Below are 21,632 nucleotides of genomic sequence, written 5' to 3'. Positions count from 1 at the left end.
GTAAGGTACAATGGCAAAAGTTGTTCCAGACTTTCATTCGAAAACCTCTGCGATCTCAATGTGAGAGTGCACACTTTTTTTTAACAGGTGAGTGTTTTCACTTTGTAATCAAACTAGAGTGGATGACATTCACAATACACTATAGCACGCCGACAAGCCGTTAGATCCCCTGGAAATCGGTGCCCATTTTCAGGTCAAAACAGACAGGTAAATTTGGTTCCGTCCATTTTGGCGGCACAAGGGAATGACAACTTGTTAAGAACATAAAAGGCTCTACTATTTTATTTGAACTGCAGATGTCTGCTCATGAGTGTAATGTGTTTTGGGGTGTTGAAGTTCTCGCAGAAGTTCATAACCACAGGGGAAACACTGGTGACGTGACTGGCAACCTTTTCTGTGTTTTGTGTCGCAGACAACCATGTTATGAAATGCCGCGGCGCAGTCCGAGAAGAATGTAAAGAGGGACTGACCCGTCCGCCAACTGCGCCTTTCCACCAGCCCCGGCTCTCGCCGGCTTTGCTGATGATGTCCACGTGGTCGCCCTTTTGCAGCGGCAGCTCGCCCGACTCCCGGGCCGTGAAGGGGAAGAGCGCCCTCGCGGTGCCGATGACTGTGTAGCGCTTGACCTTCTGCTCAGGGGCAGGGCTGGGCCTCTGCCTACTGACGGGGCTGTCATTGGTGGACGGACCTGCACAAACAAACATGGAAGGTTAGGAGGAAAAACAAATTTGTTCACTGTAATTCAGGGTGGCAACAGAAATCTGAAAACCAAATTTCATGACTTATCCAAGAGTAAGAGTATGGCAACATTTCACACAAGTTTTGCACAGAAATTTCTTTTGAAAGACCTCTCCTCTGTTGATCATCAGTTATGGATGTACATCCAATTGTGGACCCTACTGCCCTCTGTTTTTCAACTTCCATAATTCTAATGCATATAAAGTACTGAAGTGAATACATCGGGCCCACAGTTCTGTGTGTAAAGAGCATAAGTGCGAGAACCAGCAACGAACCAACAAGCCCACATATTCCATTTGTCTGCACAACGCTGCCTGGTTCAAAATGATGTCGCGCTTCGGTGCTTCACACAATGTGCACTGGAATGCTCGTGAGTAGAAAATGCCCCCACATCTACAGATACTGCGCGTAGATCAATGGGTGGCGAGTCTGGTTACCGGCTGGGTGTCCAGACCACACTCACCATTTCGTTGGGAGACCGAGTTGGCGTGGCCCGTGCGCTCCCGCAACGGAATCTTCAAGGTGGAGTCCAGGCCGTTGAACACGTCCCGCAGGCTGTTCTGGGAGTAGTGCATGATCAGGTCTGGCAAGGTGTCAAAGTCACACGAGTCCTTGTCCACCAGACCGTACTTGCCAAGGTAGTAGAGAACTTTGATGTGCTTGACCTGGTTGTCGTGCCTGTATAACGTAAGCACAAGACCCAAACATCAACAGGAACACATACACCTAGTCGTGGTTTACTTCACCACTGAGAGGACAGCGTGCTTCTTGTTCTGCATAAATAAAACATCTTCCTACGGACTAAGCACAGGTACTTGAAGTGCAGCTGCAATGAATTTGTACTTCACACAATTTGTCTGCATCTTTGTTCTCTTCTTCGTCGCATGAGAACTCTTTTAAACTCCCATATGTTTAAATGCAGTGAAAAGTGTACGTTTTTAAACAGTAACAATTATCCACGCAAATGAGGGCGCTGTTGCGGTGACATCGTCTAGGGAAGACATGGTTCAGTGCATAGGTGTTTCTGTTCAAACTGTGAACCCAGAATTTACCGACTGAAAACATTTCTGAGAGAGGGATCGACATTTTCTAACTACTATGCGCATGAACAACAATGAATCAGCAAAGAAGAGAAAACCGAGTCCAGGAAAAATCTACAAAAGTACAGAACTTTTTTGTGTACAAACCAAAGTAGGCTTCGGGCACAGTGAGAGCAAAATCGGCAAAAAAAAACTGAAAGTGGGCAATTCTCTGGCGTCTTACTTGATACTGATGGCGTGGGTTTGGAATTCTGATTCCTTGACGCTGTCACGCACCAGGTAGCAGCTGTCCTGCTTGTCCTTGAGTTGCTCAATGGCTACATGACGATCCATCTTACCCACATACCTGGTGAAGATAATGCAGGCAGTGTCAGAACGGAGACGACAACTAGGGTGACACTAAAAATTACAAACTACAAAATAGCAATGACAATGGCTCATACTGAGATACCGTGCCCCTCTTCCGCCCCCCCAGAAAAAAATAACCCAAGGACTCCTGCTGTCAATAGTTCACCATTCGTAGAATTTGACACTTCATTCCCGGCTCTAAAAGTACAAAAACAGCCATTTCGGGATGAAGAAATACATTTGCTTACATTCCATTCAGCATCAACTTTGATTCGTTTTCTCAGGCCTGGGTCGCAGCCCAAATTTTGGCTCATAGTCTCTGTCTCCCGACACATCCCTCCACAGAGTTTTGCAAAAAACGCCTATCCCCATTTCTGGAGATGTTCGGCTGGCAGTTGGTGAAAGGGACAGGGTTCTCAAAGAAACCTAGAATTCAAAGTCCGGAACTTTTCCAGGACTTTCAAGGAGTACAATATGACAATTGCCATGGAATTCAATGCCGCTCTCTGCCAAAAACAAATTTGGTATTATAAACTGAAGATGGTCGTAGCTCCTACTACTGACCAACAAGGAAACAGCCTACAAATGTATCAGTTCCAATATCACATCAAAAAAGGCAAACTGCCCATCAAAAATAACCGCTGCCCCACCTTGATTTCCATGACTTTTTTTGCCTCTGACAATATTCTACTTTTTTCTCCATGTGCCTTGACTTTTCCAAGACTATCCACGAAAGCATTTTTTCCCCCAAGGGCATTGCGCGACCGTGGAACCTTTGGAGCGAGACCAGCCAGACAGCAAAAAACAAGGGGACCTACCACCGCGTATCCAGCAGATTCCGTGAGCTGGAGCTGGGGTTTTGCCTGATGTGGCTGGGGCTACCCTGGGGCACTGTCATCTCATAGTTTGGACGCTGTCAGGAACAAACCAAAAGAGAAAGACCAAAAGAAATTTAAACACACGACCTGTTTTATCAAACTAAGGTTCATGTCATTTGGGTAGACCACCACCTTGATAATTACATAATGCAATCTTTTGTGCAATCTTTTGTGCAGAGTAACTCTTAAAGAAGAGAATTAAACAGTTAGCCATGAAGTGTTGACCCCCGACCCTCACAGTACTGTATCCATGCTGCAGACATTCTTCATCAGAAAAAATGTGACTGGATCCGACAAAATGAGTCCTAAGTACTTTTTGGAACTTCAATTCTACTATGCACCAGAAAGAACGTAACCAGCTCCTCTTTTTGTGAAACTCAAGTTTGAGTTGACTGCATTGTGGTTGAGCCCATCACAAGTTCTTGGCCTGTAGGCCCACCACAAGTCCTCCAGTTTCAGGCCCGGTCACAGGCTCCTCAAATGAACTCTGATAAATGCATCCCTGTGCCATACTGTCACTAACGACTGGTCTCCTGAAAGGACTTGTGAAGGGTGAGGGGTCAAACCGTCAACAGTGACTGGCACCACGTAAGATTTGTGACTGTGAGGCCGTTTGAGAGGATTCAACTAGCACATATCCCCCAAATAATATTCAAGCCAGCACCTGAAAGGGAGCTGGGAATGTATTTGAGCCCGTGTAAAAGCATGTACACTGCAAGAACAGCCCTGGTAACCACAACCCTGGTAACCACAGCCCTGGTAACCACAGCACTGGAAACCACAGCCCAGGTAACCAAAGCCCTGGTAACCAAAGCCCTGGTAACCAAAGCCCTGGTAACCACAGCCCTGGTAACCACAGCCCCGCAAGTTTGATACCACAAACTAATGAAACAAGTAGGCTTGGGTGACTTGATTCCATCCTGAAGTAAGAATCCTTCGGGTTTGGACTCCATTTATACAATATTTAAACACCCCCCTCCCTAAATGGGACACCATCCACCATCTTGGTGGCCTGTCAATACAATGTCGTGAGGTATAATTGCTTCCTTCATCACAATTCATTAATGCCTAAGACAGTTAGGACAGAGACAGACAGAGCCCATTCTCAAACTCTTGATCAAGCAGTATATTCCACATGTGCGCCAATCTCCATATACGTGTATAAAGGTGATTGTTTACACCAACTCGTGAGAGGAATATACTATAACATGGCCAGAGGGATGTTGGAAAAACTGAAGTAAAATCGTTGCACAAAATGGTTGAAACTTACCAATGTAAAACTTGTTATGAAGTTGCGTTTCCAAAGGTATTTATGAGTGGGAATGAATATGTTCTTGGCCAGTCTTAAATGAATGGACACTGATAAAATTCCTCTCCTTCTCCTTGGACAATATCAGCATCCATTCTCCGGATCCGGTCTTAAACGTTAAAGGGACCATGAAACAGAAATACTTTACTAAACTGTAATAAAATCCTTGAAATTGCACCTCCGAGTTTCAATTTACCTGATTTAAAATTTTTGTTTTGCAATTTTAACCCATATTTTGGAGTTTTGGGGTTTTGTGCTGATGCACATCTGCATATTCATGAGCAAAACTATGTCATTCACGGCATCGAGACTCAAAGTTGCACTGATTTGTACGCAGAAAATGTCTAGGTTTTATTTAAACGCTGCCATCATAGATTTCATTTACTTTGGCAATTTATTGTGAAAGTATATGGCAATAAGCAAGCAAGCATCCTTTCCACAGTAATGTTTCCAGAAAGCAAATTTGGAGTTCACAATTTGAACATGAAAACATGCAAACTGAACCATGTCTTCCTTGATTTACATCAAAGGAAAGCGCCCTCACCTGTCCAGAAACGCTTAGTCAATTTGGAATGTTTAAAAAGTGCACTTTTCAGTTCACGTAACTCAAAGAAAAAAAGACAAACAGTTTTCATACACTTAAGAAGAGTACAGAGACACACACAAAAATGGTTCTAAGAAAAACTTGTTTCATGGATCCTTTAAAGACTGGCCTAGTACATACATGAATTTTTCCCTCATTACTGTCTGCTATTGATTTTGAAATCATGGTATTCACAGACAGAAACAACTTGGCTCCAAAGGTTCTGCACTGCAAGCCATTTTGCCTAACTACACTGTACGTGAAAACTATCCCTCCTAGGAATGGAGTCGGTCTGTCTTCAGAAATGTGTAGTGGTAACAGAATTGACTCTTAGGAGAACAAAAGGCTATCCGTAGAGATGCAATGCCATCCAAAGTGGAGTCACCCTCCTGATGCTTAGCTTGGAATTACGTTAACTATTAGATTTTGGTGCAAAGTCACCCAAGCCTATTCAAGACAGCGTAACGTGTTTATGCTGCATTTACTGTTTTGTTTTGTTTTTAACAGCAAACATGGTTCTCAAGGTGCAAACAGATACATACACTAAAAAAAGAAAGAAGATTGAAAATTCTCGGTTTGTAGATACCACCACACCAACACAGAAATGAAACCACGCTTGACATAGAAACAAAATTTTAAACCAAGCCATGGTGAAGGAATGGTATTAGCTGCCCTCGTTTGATGTCCATCACCAGATTGGTGAAAGTGATTTGCTCTTATGAGAGGGAGTACCTCAGTTCTTGAGTACCTCTTTGAAATTACATTTCACGTCAAGCAGCCCGCCAATTCAAAAAAACAACTATAACAAGGACACAGCCTCGAGCCTTAGAGCTCTGAACCCAGAACACTTTTTTTGGAGCTGTAATGTGACAATTTCATTACTTGTCATCACTTTGCTGACGGCTGGAAAGTCGGATTGACAGACTACCTGGCCTAAATCTGAACACTTAAAACTGAGATGATTCTGCAGAACTAGACACTAATTCATGGGGACGTTATCACTGAGGTGGCATGACACTCAAGCGTGCTCTCTTAAACTCGAGGTGAACAGGAATATGGGCAAATTATGATACCTTACATGTATTGGTCAAAGGGGTATTTCACACACACATGTGAAGGGTCACCCGCTTGGCACGACCCCATAAATGTTCACTTCTGTCATGTCCGTTAGGCTCACGATGAGTGCATTTTTCTCTACAGCCCTTCAATAAAATTGTGCAAAATTTAGTGTGTACACACTGTATGTCACTGATAGTTAAATGTGTCTGATTACCTCAATAAAAATTAGGAGTTTTCCAAGTCTACTGTGCGATGATTTGAATTACAAAAAACTGTCTGAATGTCATGTCCATTATGCTGGATTTGACCTGCTTCTGCTCACTGGTCTTATCCATCAGAAATACACAGTTTCGCGTCAGTTATCTCTAAACTTTGAAGAAATCAAAGCCACAAACACTCTTCTGGACAAACTGAAGGCTTTGTTCAGTTGAAGGAGGACAGATGATTCCGACCTCAACTGTAAAACTCTACAAAATCACAGTAATTTTTAAGCATGTCATGTCATCATCGGATCCGACTCTTGTTAGAGACGGCGCTCTGCTCAAAAAATGAATTTGCCTATTTTCACCCTGCCAGGGAGATCCTGAAATTGAAATCATCCTTGGTAGTTTTGGCAGGAAACGGCCAAAAGATGTGCGTGAACATGGAGGTTAATGCCGCCTACAGCAGTAACTGTGTCACGTTCTGTAAATAAGCGGCGACTTGGAAGTTGCCACATGTGGCGATAAACCGATCCAAGATGGATTGGACATTGCCCTCAGCAGGGCAGGTGCTGATTATGTAAACTCGTTGCTGATGCTGAAACCTTAGAGCACTGAAACGACTAGCTATCGCATTTTATTTAGTCACGCTCAGCTCCCAAACAAAACTTTCATGCCACAAAAAACAGGGTTTTTCAATTCAGATGCAATATACATCGGCAGTAATGTAAAACAGCGCATACATTTTGTATTCGAACAGTTTCTGGCAACCTGTGTAGAAACGCCAAATTTTCTGACATGTAACCCTGCCTTTAGAAGAAAATACTTCAGCGTTCTGTAACAGGGCAGAGGAGCAACCAGGCCCTACTGGCAAACTAATGCTGTGCTTGCCCATTTTGCTGTATTGTTGCAACTTCATCGGTACCTGTCAGATCACTTTAGATCTGTTTTGGGGTGTACCATATTTCTTAGAAACAGATTCCATGACATTACAGGCCCTTTCTCTGCTGCTTGATAGCAACATAAGAAAAAATGAAAGGTAAAAATTTGAACAGGGAGACCAACAGTTTTGCCAGGTAGCAGTAAAAGAAAATCAGCAGAGCATTGTTTTCTGCATTCTTTTTTAGCAAGACTAATACCAGTATCAATAAAATAATCTTTCGCTCGTGACAAAACAAAACACACAGTGTGAAGGTGCTGTTACAAATCAGGATGAGCCTTGGACAGTTGAAGGATACATAACTACAAGTACTTGTACTTTGTGGGGACAACGAAAAATGCATTAACCCCTTCTCGACGGGAATTTCTTTCCGAAAGCCGACTCCAAGAATTCCAGCCTCGCTTGGCCACGAAGGCCACCCGCCAAACTGCAAATTCTCGGTTTGTGGCCCAGCGTGCTCTGCACGCTTTGAATTACACGGTGAAAAGGCTGATTGTTCAGTGGCATGCGGCTCTACTCAAGCTTCCACATTCCCGTTGCCTCTTTTCAACGTGGGGACTATTGTGAAGCTGGTGTTTATGATGCAAATTCGGTCTTTTCATTTCTGGGCTACATACAAAGACCATTTACCATATACACAAGAGCCAGGGTCTGCCTTCTTTCACCGTGTTCAATTGAGCGTGGGCTGAGAATAATAGCTGAAAAGCGGGCTGAGGATCTCAATTTTTACAGTGTGTCTTAACACGTCCCGACGTGAAGGGGTTAAAAAGGACAAAGTGAGCACATACAATGCATCCTACGTACATGTACGAGTACTTCACCACATCCACACCACCAACAAGGGAGTCACCATTATGACCTCTTTATGACACCAGCAAATGGTCAGTTTGATAGTGAAAATGAAATGGGAGACATACATGTAGGGATGATGGAAATGCATGCTTGCCAACCCCTTGACTACCAGAGCTGTGAGAATGACCAACGACGGGGAATTTTAGACCCTTCCGTGTCATTGTATTTGGATGCTCTAGATTTGAGCTTTCTTGAATACAGTTTCAGGTACTTTCTGCTAAGCTTTGCGACAAATGCTATCGCAAGTCATGGCCAAGGTTTTTGGACATGACCAGAGCAGCCTTGTAAGATTTCATGGGTATGCCGAACAGCGCCCTCACCAGTAAAAACACAATCTCTAGATATTGTATCTCATGGGGCACCAGTAGTGTGCACATCGCTGATTGCCAAGGCAACAAATCTGGATATATCCTTTGGTTGTTATATACGTAAATAGAAGCGAAGAACTGTATTCCCTATTACCCTATTTTTTGGGGGGGGGGGTTGGCACTGGTTCCCTCCTCACATTCCAGTGGATTGATTGGGAACCAGCACCTAGCTGCACCTGTTTGTATACCTTGGACTGGCTAACCAGCTATTTTGTCATTTTTACATGAAGACTGCAGGTGCGGGGCTACCGTTGGCAATTAACCATTCAGGGCAAAAAGAACAGGAAAGAGCGGTACACCTGTGTCACGCAGGGAATGACACGGCTAGGAACAGCAAGCACGGCATGGACCCCTCCGAAGGAAAACACAAAAGTTTGCTCGCACTGTCACCTGCCGACTGTAACATATGGTATGCAATGACCAGCAGTGTCTGCTCATGTTGACGAATGCACACGAGTCCAGGAGAGCTTCAGCAAATTGCGCTTAAATGGCCTTGCAAAAGTGCCATATCAAGTGAACGCAGCGAGCACGGACGGCCAAAATGGTGAGGCGGGGCAAGCACTTCCCAAGCACGGAATGCACGCAACAATGCAAATGAGCACCAAGCACGCAGCAGAAAGATGATTCGGAAAGAGAGCTGAGCTCCTCTTTGAAATCAGAAAAGGGGAAATGTGGTGGTGGTCCGTAGCATGGAGAGGAGAGGGTGTGTTACTGATCACGACCTTCAAAGGTGTCAGTAGTGCATGTGGGTGCGCACGGTGCCCAGCAGTTTGGTTTAGTGTGTACGGAGGCCCTCGGTCCTCCACGATCTCCAAGTTTCTTATGCATACAGTGTGACCTCTTTGCATAGAACCTGTGTATACATGTATGTGCTCTGTAGTCAATGGGTTAGTGTGGCCCGGTGAGTAGTCCACATAATCACATGCATACACCGTACGGTACATATCTGGGAGTTGCTATAGCTACTCATAATGGCGGCTTACCGGGTGAGAGCTCGTGCTTTGTCTTTGCGGTACCTGGGAAAAACCAGACGTGATATTGGGTACCAGGCGAACACTGCATAACATATTCATGTACGGTCACCGGTACCCACTGATGCTACTTACACTAACAATGCAGTACTCTACTTGGTAGGGAGAAATGACTCAATAATGCAAATGGCTACTCTCATTGGACAAATTGCAGAACTAAAGGAATTTGGGCATTGTAAGGAGAGACCAGAGGTGTGACCAAAAAAAAAAGTTTCAACAAATGCAGCTGAAATGGAGAATTTCGATATGAAAAGTACTACAAAGAAACAGACACTGAAAAGCTACACTGACTTGCAGGGATGATAAAGAAGTTAGTACCAGATAAACGTGGCTAAAACAAGGTGTCTCACAAAATATGCAATGGAGCAAAGTCAAATGCATCAAAAAATGGCAAAAAAGCCATTTGGTTTGGGGGACAAAATCAACTAAAAATTCACTGGCCGGTAAGTAGTTGACACAAGAGTTGACTAAGTGAAGTTGTAACGGGCTTTCTGACCCCAATCCAAATAAAAACAAGGATACAGCCCGCAAATTTATGTATTTGCATTTCCATGACGGCATCAAAAGTAGCCCATCAAAAAATAACCCTTGCATGACTTTGACTTCCGTAACGTTTTCCCTCCGCCTACAGATCCCATGACTTTTCTGTGCGTTTCCAGGACAACTATTTTCTCAGGATTTTTCCGTGACCATAGGAACCCTGAAATCATTCTGCACAGTTCTAAAATAAAAATAAACCCTCCTTATGGACTTTGAAGGCTCTGGAAAATAACTCCATAAATCAAGCAAAACAAGAACATGTTGCAACAGGTACCCTTTCCAAGTGGTGTTTCATAAGATTTTAAGAAGTGTCTGGAACCATTACACGGCAGATAACTACCTCCCTCTTCCCCTGCTGAAGAACAGAATTCCCTGAGATTGAGCGAGGGGGCCACCTACCACGTAGTCGGCCGGAAACAATCCCTGCTCGTAGGTTCGAGTGGATCGCCCCTTCCACCACTTGGGGTCGTCCTTGTCTAGTACCTCGATCAGGTCGTTCCTCTCAAAGAGAAGGGGCTTGACGCCAGGGGGTGGGCGGGGAGTTCCCGGGTACACCTTGACGGCCCTCACCACTTGCACACCTGGAAATGGTCACAGGCCGAATTTTACTGTGTCATTTCAGGGACAACAAATTGGACTCAATTCAAGATTTCTCAATTAACTTTGCACACCTAAATTATGTGGCTACTAACAACGTAAAAAAAAAAATCAAGAAGTACCAAAATTTAAAGACACAACGAAAACTGGAGTATTTCGTACTGCAATTTGCCACTAAGGGGCTGCCAGGTTATCAAGAGGTAACAGTTTGCAGTGCATTATGGGCAAGAAAGCCCCAACGCTGCATAACATCGAGTTTCCTGAGGGAAGGCCAATGAAACGGGACTGCTGATTGGTCAAAATCTGGAGGTCAAGAGGAGTTTGCACAACCGATGGCTGGATATGCTCAGATATTCAAGTCACTCCGCCGAAGGCTACCCTCCTACCGCATCCCCGATGTCCCTTACCCTGGGGCTGCCGACTGATTCTCCTGGCCGCTGTGCAGTGCTGGATCTTCTCCGAGTTCAGACACTCCTTATGGGCATTGATGCTGCACGCGGTGCACTTGTAGCCTTGGTAGAACAGACCCCTACAAACAGTCGAAAAAAGAAACGCTACGATCAAACACAAGTTGAGGAGAAAACAACAAAATAGCGTTATAAATTTTAGGTGTTACAAGACCGACTGCACCCCCTTAGTCAGGTGACCTACAGTGGGTATTAAAATATCAACAAACACGGCGCCCGCCTAAAGCAAAGTGTTTCATAAGTATCATTTACCAAGAATAAAGCCGGCGGTAGGTACCATACTCAGACTACTGATGTGCTGGGTACTATACTACCCACTGTAGGCCACAGGATTTAGCCGGCGCAATCGGTCTTTTGGGTGTCTTTCAACACTTCTCTGTACTTATTTCTTCCATGAAGGATTTGAGGCAAATTTTGTCTCAAATTTCTGACGCAATTTTTGATAGTTCCACTCAGAATACCTGGATTTTACAAACAGCATCATAACAGAGTTCTACAGTCTTCATGAGATGTTATCTACCTGAAGTTCATCCAGGGGAAAAAGTCCACATCCACGGACAGATATTGCAATGATATGTATCTTGCACCAAGTAACAAGGACTCTGCATTATAATGTCCAAGCTCTGCAGGATTATCTGGACTGTGTCTAGAGGTTGCGGCTATGGCTGGACATGTAACAATCACTTATGGAAGCCACTGGCTAGTGGCTGCAGCCCCTTCCCACAGACACGTGTTATATCTCAGCCACAGCCACTTGATCTGTACACAGCCACAATGAGTAGTAGCCAGCCTCTGGGGGGCCACTTGATGATGCACTTCAGTAGGGAAGCTGTGTCCGACTTACTTGGCTGTGACTGAAAATAGCACGTGACTATGGGTAATACATGTAGCCGCTAGCTGGTGGCTCCCATGGGAATGCGCTGTTTCTAGCCACAGCCAGATAAAATTAGATTGGCCACTATGGGGACAACAACCGTCATGCACATCTCAAGTCCAACACTTGGACAGATTAAGGGTGACGCTTGAAACAGACTCTGCAAAATCTGAGATAAACGGCCTCCGTTAAAAAAAAACAAAAGAGAACTCACCGGAGAAGCTTTTCACAAACTTTACAGTAAGTGGGCTCTCTGAAGCTGGTATACTCATACTTATGCTGGCTACTCGGCACAGGGTTGATGTTATCCCTGCACAGACAAACGACACAGACAGACAAGCGAGAGACACTTTTTTTTTAGAAAGCAAGGGATTGAAGTTGATGTACGAATGGAGTAGGTTTTCTATTTTGGAATGAGTAAAGGACTACATGAAACTCCATCAAAATTATCCTGATGTACGGTTAGAAGTAGGACTTACGCTGGATGGCTGTGCTCTGATCTGTTAAAAAAGCACGTGATGGGATGCTATCAACCCTTTCACTAAACTCGCTTAACGTGTAATGTGTCAAAAGTATGTAGTTCATTGAAAGAATTGGATATTCAGCAAAGTACTATCAAGTCTTCATGCAAGACGTTTGGCAAAGGCAAAATAAAGTGAGCTTGTGCAACTTATGCAACAAAGTGTGGTTTAAGTTGACTTGCACGTACATGTACCTGAACTACTGCCAAAACTTTGATGAAATCTGATAAATGTATCGGCCAGCGGAGTATCTAGGTGCTCTGCGGGACGTGAGTTAAGGTATACCAGACACCACCTTCTGTCAAGCAAATCCAGGTAAAAGCACACAGCTTGGCCTTCTCTTTTTTTTCATTTCCACATCCAAGTTGGATACTCAAGTTGGATACTCAAGTTGGATACTCAAGTTGGATACTCAAGTTGTTGAACGCTGGCTAAGACAGATAAAAAGGAGACTCAAACTCAGTGTTCCACGAGGACTTACTGTGCTAGCCTGATGCTCTCCACCCACTTCAGCATCATGTCTTCCGTCTTGCAGTATATCTCAACCGGGAACACGTCGTCATTGTTGTTGTTGTTGACGGGCGTCAGCCAGAAACACCAATTCCACTGCACAGCGCAAACCGACAGAAACCCTCCAGTGAATCGTTGTTTTTTTTTTAACGTTGAGAGGTGCACTCCACAGAAAACTTCTGATTGTGTCTTGGTCCTGATGCCTTAGTCTAGGGCCACACGCATACTTGTTTTATGTTCAATTCATGTTGCATGCATGTACTTCAAACAAATGCCACATTGAATCTTTAAATGCAATCTGTCAATGGTATTTTTTGCAGTGTGAGAAGTGAAGGTCTTACGGTCAAAGTGCAAGGGTCAAAGTATCAAGGTCCAGTGTACTGTCAACATTACCTTGCCACTCTTCCCCTTGGGCAGGTTGTCTTCAATCTTGTACTTCTCCAGATCAATTGTTGTGCAGTACTCGTGGCTTTCTTGGCCCTGTAGAAAGAAAGGGAAAATACAAATTAAAAGTTTTGTTATTTGCACCTCAGAAACAAAATCCCATTAAAAACGTCTGCTGAGGATTACTGTGCACTATAAAGTTCATCCCGTGGAACAGCACAAATAGTGAGTGTGCCCGAGTGGCCAAAATATAAACATTACTGCAGTAGACAGATACCCAGACACATTTTTTATAGGGTGCTAATGCTCAGTGCGTATGCTTCTCACACACAGGCAATTACAGGTTTGTGCGCATTCTGTTGGAAATTGAACAGGCATTCTCAACAAAGCACACATGCTAAAACCAGGGCGGCACACAATGCATCCTTCATTGGTTCTCAGCATCCACAGTTTCGCCAAGCAGTCTACGCAGGCACTCCGCCCAACAGTAATATTTAACCTGTGAGCCCAACCACACCCTTCCACCTCAGAAAAAAACAAACAAACAAACAAACAAACAAACAAACTGGGTCGTCTCATGCACACGAAACACGTCTCAGGGTAAAATATTCAACATGACATGTTAAACAAAGAAGCACCATTAAACTGTGTGCAAAAAAAGAAAATGCCGAAGTACGACCAAGTATGAACAGACAGTAATACTGCCGTGTGGCCGTGCAATTCAACAGTTCATGACAAGGAGGGTTTTTTGTAATAGGCTTTCCTGGAAAACACTTAATGAAAACCTAAAGACACAGAAAACGTGTGTGCCCATTTTATAATTAAACAGAATGCTGTTACAACTGACACCATTTCAATCTTGGGTACAAGTGATCTTTCCAAAGTTCCTTATTTGAGTTAACAGTCACAATATTTAAATTTAACGTAAATCCAACAGGTTAATTTACATGTAACTAAATCTTGTAAGTACATGTAAATCAAGTTTATAAACCACGTTCTGCATCCAGGTTAAATAGGCTGATTAATGGGTTACATGTACATCATCGGTTAATCCACATTGGTTATCTCTGCCATCCCTTCTTTGGCTACACTGCCAGAAGTGGCTGCAGCTGTCTTTCCTTAATACATGTACATACATGTGTGTTACTCCCTTCCACAGCCAGTCGATTTGGAAATGGCCTATGGCTTACCTCAGGTCAGCATGGTTACCAATATCAACTCTGTTAAAAACCAGACCAACCATGGACAAGTTCAAGCGATGACTCAACAAGAGTTCGGCTATTGTCACCTGAATTCACTGGGGTAACTACGGAGGTTACGGGGGTGGGGAGTGGGACTACAGGGAGGAGGGCACGCAGATTCCCAAACCCCCCTCCCCTGGATACCCCCCTCCCCTGGATACCCCCCTCCCCTGGATACCCCCCCTCCCCTGGATACCCCCTCCCCTGGATACCCCCCTCCCCTGGATACCCCCCTCCCCTGGATACCCCCCTCCCCTGGATACCCCCCATTTGAAATCTCCGTTGAGTTTCTGTAGCTATGTGCCTACAACTTTTTTTCTTGTGGTTCATGTACATTGTAGTTCCTTGAAAAAATGTGTCCATCCCGAGTGCCCCCTGGACATTAGCCCTAGTTACGCCACTGCCAGAATTATCAATGGTTTGGACCGTGGTGTTGGCTGTTTGGAACCAGGCCCAGCGGCTTGCAATTGGTGGCAACGCTGGTTGTCACTAGCCAATTTCAAGGACCAGCACCAAAGAACCATTCACAGGAAAACGACTGCGCCAAGACATCACTGATCATGGACGCTGTGAGAGTTGCAGTCGATGGAAAAATATGAATTTACAACACAGATCAAGTGCGACAGCACCGCATGAACTCACTGTTATTCACTGAACTGCATATGTACATGCAGTTTGCTACCCAATGTGCCCCTTGTATTAAATAGCCATGGCTTATAGGTACTACATGCATAAACTACAGTTTGTTCCTTTTGAATTTTTCAGTAAATAAAGTACAGTTAAAAAAAACATATTTCTCTGCTTGTGGCCAGCATTTGGCGTGTACTGGTCAGCACGACAACCAGTGCCCTGTACGGTCAAGCTTACTGCCAACACTGATGACAGCAAAGCCTTGAAGTCAGGTGATTTTCGATGCTCGCAGTTTCACTGATGAAGCTTCCAAACATTGTTTTGCTCGGCAACTGGGGAATAGGCTGTATGCATGTGTCAGCCATCTTGAACTGGGAGTGAAGTAAAACTTTACATACTGGGAACCAGACAGGAAAAATAACAGCGACGAAATAACGTTTGCACAAATTCATGCCAGTTTTCATTTCAAATAATTTAGAATTTGTGATAGATTTTAAAATGCGAAGCCACAATTAGAAAGCAAAACTGAGACTGTGGGTTGGAAACCAAAATAGTCTGGCCTTAACCTGTGTAACAGCTTACACTGAATAATTATTATAAGTTCTGGGTACAAGATTTTAAAAGTGGCTTCCCTGTGAATTACATGCAGGTCTATTCCAAACAGCACAAAACCAAGTCAGCCTTTTGACAACCTTGGAGATGACAACGGAAAGACTAATCCGAAGTTAAATTGAACATGAAGGCGTGTTTTGAGGAATTAATTGATCTGTACACAGCAATGCAGCTCGGACTTTGACAAGAAATGAGGAAATCCCAATCTTTACAAGACTTTGCACTTTTCAATTTTCAATGGCATGAGCGTGAAGTGAAAAACGAGGAAATCAGCTGATCCGAGGAAAAGTTACATGCCTGTGTACACATTCTCTGGCTTTTCCATTCCAATTCTGCTCTGAAGTATTTTACAGTACACTTGGTATTCACATAGAGGAACGACACAGGAGTTGCAACTCTGGCACTTCAAAGTGTTCAATGATCGTCGCCACCGAGTCAGACGAAAAATAGAATAGAATACTTGTAGTGTTTTGCTTGAAATTAAATACAAATTATTGCTTTGACCAGGAAAAACAGAGAAAAATATCTGATATTAGACCTACTTTTGCCATTGTGACTAAACTTTTCCAACGTTGATACACTGTTCCATAATCCATGCAAAGTTTTGTAATTTTATTCTCCTCCCTCCAATACATCAGATTTCTGAGACTTGGTACGAATTTGACTAAGACTGGTCAACAAAATGTTGACTACTACTGAAAAACTGAGTTCATAAGGAACAAAATGCACTATTTTATCATAGAGAGTGATCATGAAATCTTGTAAAATAAGCCCAAATCAAAATTATTCAAACAAAGCACAAAATAGTGTAAACAACGGGGCTACTTATTCCCAAAATAACTCCAGAAGAAAGTGTTCATTAAGGGCAATGACTGCACATGTACATTTAGGGCACACAGTGTAATAACAAACAACTGCGCAAGCATTACATTTGACGTTGTCATGAGATCATACCAAGCACCAACAAAGGCATGAATTCATATTCAGTTTGCTATACCTCAGTACACAAAGTTTTAAGGATACAGATAACCAGCGAAAAATTGCGGCTGGTGGCTGTGAAACAGTTGGTGCGAAGCAAGCACTCACTGCGCTCTGGCTATGGACACACCGGGCATGCCAGAAAGCGGTAATTGGCCAGATGTTACAGCCCGGGCAGTTCAAACTCCTTCTGTGTCCTTCCTCTATGGTATTCAGTAAAGACATTCCCACAGCGCCCTCTATTGACATACGATGTAGCGGTTGCCAAGAAAAACTTGCAGGCTGCCCCAGATAAGGATGGCAGAGGAAACCAATGACAGACACACCGTTAAAAAAATAAAGGGCCTCCCAAAATGAAACCGAACACCCCCCCCCCAAAAAAGAAAAAAAAAAAAAGAAACCAAAATGTTGGCGTTAGGTGGCGGTCCGTGATTCCGCATGCAAGCGTGTGTCAGCCAGTGTTGCCATGGTGGCGCCAGTGAATGGGTGACATCATGCAATCAGTACGTGGTTACATGATCATGTCAGGGTGAGCCATTTCCATTTGAACTTTTAGCTACTATTACGGATGTCGACTTTCATACGTGTACACTATAAACAAAGTAGCCACCATGATTGAAATTTACGCCACAGATTTTCAAGCCACTTATGCCCACATGTACATGTACACAATACAAAATGATATCCACGAATGATGCATTATCGGGCAGGAACAAGGAGGATCACTGTTTTACATTCCTGGTCTTTGACGGTGCAAAAGCACCAACTGGTGGGCACAGCTCAAACCTGTCCCAAATCAAAGTCAACACTTCCCTATTCCTCTGGAGAAAATCCAACAGGGAAGAAAAGCAGAACGACTGCTGCATGAAGGGTCTGTGTGGCCAACAATCAAACAAGTTCATTTTTCTACGTGAGGAAATCTTTAAAAGTTATCTTTCAACCCTTGAAACAATCTGCTTCCTGCATCACCGTGCACATCAAGTATCCGATGGCAGTTGAACTCAAAATGTAGGAACTAAATTTCTTTTTAATGAAGGAGTTCGACACTGAGTTTAAATCAACATTGTAAATCCCCAACACAGTACCTTTTTACCAGAATCGACTAATCAGGCAGGAATTCCTCCATTCCTAATGTTATCTCTTTTGTTCATAAACCTAACTACAGGTGGTTTCCCCTAGACACTTAACTACATGTATGTTTCAAAGGAAGATTTCTGTTATTTATTTATGCAAATGAACCAATGATTTCTTTACCCTTTTCAACCAGGATGTGGACAAGTTAAAGAATATTTATTTTTGTAGATAACCAATGAGAGATCTTGTAAACTTACACATTTAAAACCTTGTTATTAATTTGGCTATTCAAGTTTACTAAGAAAATGGACATAAGATGCAGTGTAGCAAAAAATGTGATGCAATCAAGCAAAATGTGTTTGCTGGACTTTTATTTGGAGAAACATCTCAGAACAAAATTCCCCAAATCAAATCAGTTATTAAAGATTCAACTTTCACTACCGTTGAAGCAAAGGTTGTTTCAAGGTTAGGTTTTTTCATTGAAATGATAAACAAAGCAATAACATTCAACAAATAAAGCCAATAAATACAACCGACTGAACTAGCTTGATGGCAAAGGTTTTGTGATACATTTCCGTCTTTTTGCATGATTTATCTGACCAGGGTTTAGAGTTTGCAGTCCCATATTGAATGACGACTATGCTGTATTACACGACTGCACTGTTTCATTTCATCTCACGGCTGAACTTCATTAGAAAACCTTCAATTTAGCATTCACGAAATTACTGTAATATTCAACCAAACCATGCGTATTATCAGTCACAAAAACATGCCACAGAGAGACACTTGTGAATCAGAAAATAAATGACATTTAAACATTTTTTAAACATACAGCGTGCAGAAGACGTGTTACAAGTACATACCCAGAACTTTTCCATACCGAGCTACACAGTGCAAGTTCAGGAACAGAAGAGAGATCAAATGTCAAAATTCAAAGGTCACTGTCAAAGAGGTAACGTTCACAAGACCTCGACATGTGCAGGAAAATGTACTCAAAGGCACTACATATGTACATGTATGTATGTTCACACGTCTGTTCCACTCAGTCAAATGCACAATCACTGAAAGAAAGGTCAATGGTCAACGTTCAGCTAACGACATAAATGTACATACGAGTAGCCTACACAGCTTGCAGTACAGAAAAGTTAGAAATAATCAATTCAAATGGCTATCCATTTCTTTCCATTCAGAAAAATTTCAGAAATTTTGTTCTGAAATTTTGTTCTGAAAAATTTCTTGTCAAAGGTTTTGAAATAGGACAGGTCAAAGGTCATGGTTCAGTGATGTCTCAAAATTCCAGTCGGGGAAAAAAAAATAAAACAATAATAATACTGAAACCAGTGCGGTCGTCAGAAAGGTCCCTGAAGAGAATTATGCTGAACCAGGTAAAACCCCTGCTCAGGGACATGACCATACACACATTGTTCTACATGAAAAAATGTAGCTGTGAGTTCAGCTGGAACAATGTCTAGCATTGCCAGTAACTCTTGTGCACTTCACTGTCGGTTCTGAGTACAGGTGCTCGGCACCTTTGATGTGGTCCGGTGAATCTGCACTTCTCTTGTTCACTATGAACTGATGGCAAGCATTTCTTGTGTAACTACGCAAGAGTTCACCACAAGTGTACATGTATGTGATTTAGCGCTTGTGCTGCTAATCTCTAGGGATCTCTTCACTGGAAGCGTTCCCCTATCACTGAAATTTCTTTTGAAACTCGGAGTTTGCAAGGATCGGGTAAAGCTGTGTGTTGCTATGGTAACAGAGCGACATCTTTGAGGCCTCCTTTCTAGGGTATGTGGAACAAAGACTCCCTGAGGTTGCCAAAGAAAAGGTCATTGTACATGAAATATATTCTACAAAATAGGTCCTTGTTATCTGTGAATGTTGGTTGTTTTCTGCAAAGGTGCCCAAAACGATCATTTTCTGTGATGGCATTTTGCCCGGCAATGTGTTCAAAACGTTGGCAAGTCTGTGTACCAGATTTTTTCAAACGTGTCTTTTGAGGGCATAGGTCACTGGCTGACTGATTACTGACGAGGTGAAGGCCGTGTGTCAGAATGAGGCAGACATTTTTGAGGACGCTCAAATGAAGACATCGGAAAGAACAGATTTTAAGACAATTTTACCTTTCCACCCTTGTTACAGACTATGAGGACCTTGTCAAACAGGAAACAGTACTTCTGTGTGGAGGATGTGACGCTGAATGAAAAAAAAAAAAAAGGAAGGAAAAATATTCAAAGACGTCATTTGAAAGGTGCAACAGCGTTCTGGAAAAATGGCATTCGGAGTCCAACCTGCTAGAATTCAGCAAGATTGGAACTGTTTCTGCAATCATTTGATCGCCATAATTGTACCCGTTTCCTGGTGCGTGCAACACAGCGACTTCACAACATGAAAACATAGGCTTTTTTTTTTTTCACAGAGTGGTGCGGTTATTCCCTAATACTCCATGTATCACATCACAAAAACTCATATTATTACACTTAGGCTGTAAAATTGTTTTGCAAATTTGTTACTCATCAGGCTTAGAATGCATGAAGTTCCCCTGACATTAACTTCTAGGGTTTCAAGTCTGGACGCTCTGTTCAAGTTATGCTGGACATGGGGATGTTTGCAAGTTTCTGTAGTTTTGGTCGAGCCAAATGAGCATTCATGTACGTATTCCACTTACCTCTTCTTTGTATTTCCAGTCATTTTGAGTTTGAGCTCACCGTCGTTCTGAAGGCGACCGTGCTCATTCACATTGGGTCCCCTGTAGTTGACCATGCTGGGAGGGGGGGGGAGAATATGGAAAAAATACACAGATTAAAAAAAATACCATGATCTGTCGATGTTATCCGTGTTCTTATCAGCGCCATTCTGATAAACGCTCTGCTGTTGTTTTAACTTTCCTGTTCTGATTGCACGCTTGGCACATCCTTGTTTACAGAAACGTTAGCCACTCTCTGCCGGGGATTCCGGATCCGGATATGTATGCTTTATATGTGTGACCGGGGTCTCCAAACTTGGACAAAGGGAACAGGGCCTTTAACAAAAGACCGTAATCGGAACAAAAGACCAGGCTGCTGGGCATTACCAACATTTTTTCACTCTCAAAAGTGGAGATAATCCAGCCTTGTTTTGAAACAGTATACCACGGTTTGGGGCATTTAGAGTGAGCGGATTACCACAAAAGCGCTCCACCACTACAGCGATGAGCCACACAGCACCGCTACATGCTAATCTGGCCCCTAATGAAAAGGGGTCAGCAGCACACTGAGCCAGGTTCGTGAACAAAAGAAAGTTATATAACACCGCACAATCTGGGCTCTTTTTACAAGGCTGCAGACCTGGCTGAAATACTCGGGCGTCACTAGATTTTTTTCTTTCAGGCGAGTGGGGCCACCTGGCAGGCCTTCACGTGTTTGTAAGTGTCCAGTAAATGTAGATAGGAATTTTTAAAGAATTTTGAAAACAGAAAAAAAAAGAAGATAAATATACCGGCCCAGCATCATCAACATTGAGAACTGCCCCGGCAGGAAGTGGTTAAGTCTTGGTTTATCTTCAGGAACATGCCTGCTCCAAATGTGCTTACATCTTGAGTGAAATACAAAAACTGAAGGGGGCCTGCGTTTCAATCTCTACATGCTTCAAAAGCTTGCATTTGTGGCAACAGTGATCCTCAGCCCCTTATTTGCGTTGCATCTAAGTGCACTGCTTCAAACAGTTAACTTTTAAGAGTGTCAGGGCGAGCGTGTCTCACCTTTTTTCAATGTCTTTGTTGTTCTGCATGATCTCGTTATCTCTCTTCACCTCGTTCACATAGAGACACACGTCCTGCCAAGAAATCAGAAAGGTTCGAGTCTACGTCATAGGATG

General features: G+C 43.2%; 1 protein-coding gene across 4 annotated transcripts in view; it reads right to left on the bottom strand.

Moving 5' to 3' along the window:
- LOC110983845 (guanine nucleotide exchange factor VAV2-like) overlaps positions 1-21,632 on the bottom strand; it is a 64,397-nt gene that overhangs the window by 7,084 nt on the left and 35,681 nt on the right. For 2 of the 4 annotated variants that reach the window (XM_022243444.2, XM_022243445.2), the window contains exons 10-23: positions 21,517-21,590; positions 20,446-20,541; positions 19,901-19,973; positions 18,638-18,658; positions 13,249-13,335; positions 12,827-12,951; positions 12,039-12,134; positions 10,891-11,012; positions 10,286-10,467; positions 9,299-9,331; positions 2,945-3,039; positions 2,002-2,124; positions 1,202-1,416; positions 471-688 (exon numbers count right to left, since the gene is read on the bottom strand). In XM_022243444.2, coding sequence (XP_022099136.2) covers positions 471-688; positions 1,202-1,416; positions 2,002-2,124; positions 2,945-3,039; positions 9,299-9,331; positions 10,286-10,467; positions 10,891-11,012; positions 12,039-12,134; positions 12,827-12,951; positions 13,249-13,335; positions 18,638-18,658; positions 19,901-19,973; positions 20,446-20,541; positions 21,517-21,590 — 1,560 coding nt within the window. The remainder of the gene's footprint in view (positions 1-470; positions 689-1,201; positions 1,417-2,001; positions 2,125-2,944; positions 3,040-9,298; positions 9,332-10,285; positions 10,468-10,890; positions 11,013-12,038; positions 12,135-12,826; positions 12,952-13,248; positions 13,336-18,637; positions 18,659-19,900; positions 19,974-20,445; positions 20,542-21,516; positions 21,591-21,632) is intronic. The other 2 variants (XM_022243447.2, XM_022243446.2) reach the window with 2 other exon arrangements.

Source organism: Acanthaster planci, linkage group LG11 (genome assembly GCF_054643075.1).
Source record: "Acanthaster planci isolate LZ-2023a linkage group LG11, COTS_SCS, whole genome shotgun sequence".
Taxonomy (NCBI): domain Eukaryota; kingdom Metazoa; phylum Echinodermata; class Asteroidea; order Valvatida; family Acanthasteridae; genus Acanthaster; species Acanthaster planci.
The sequence above is the reverse complement of the archived record's forward strand: the minus strand, read 5'-3'. Positions and strand labels throughout refer to the sequence as shown.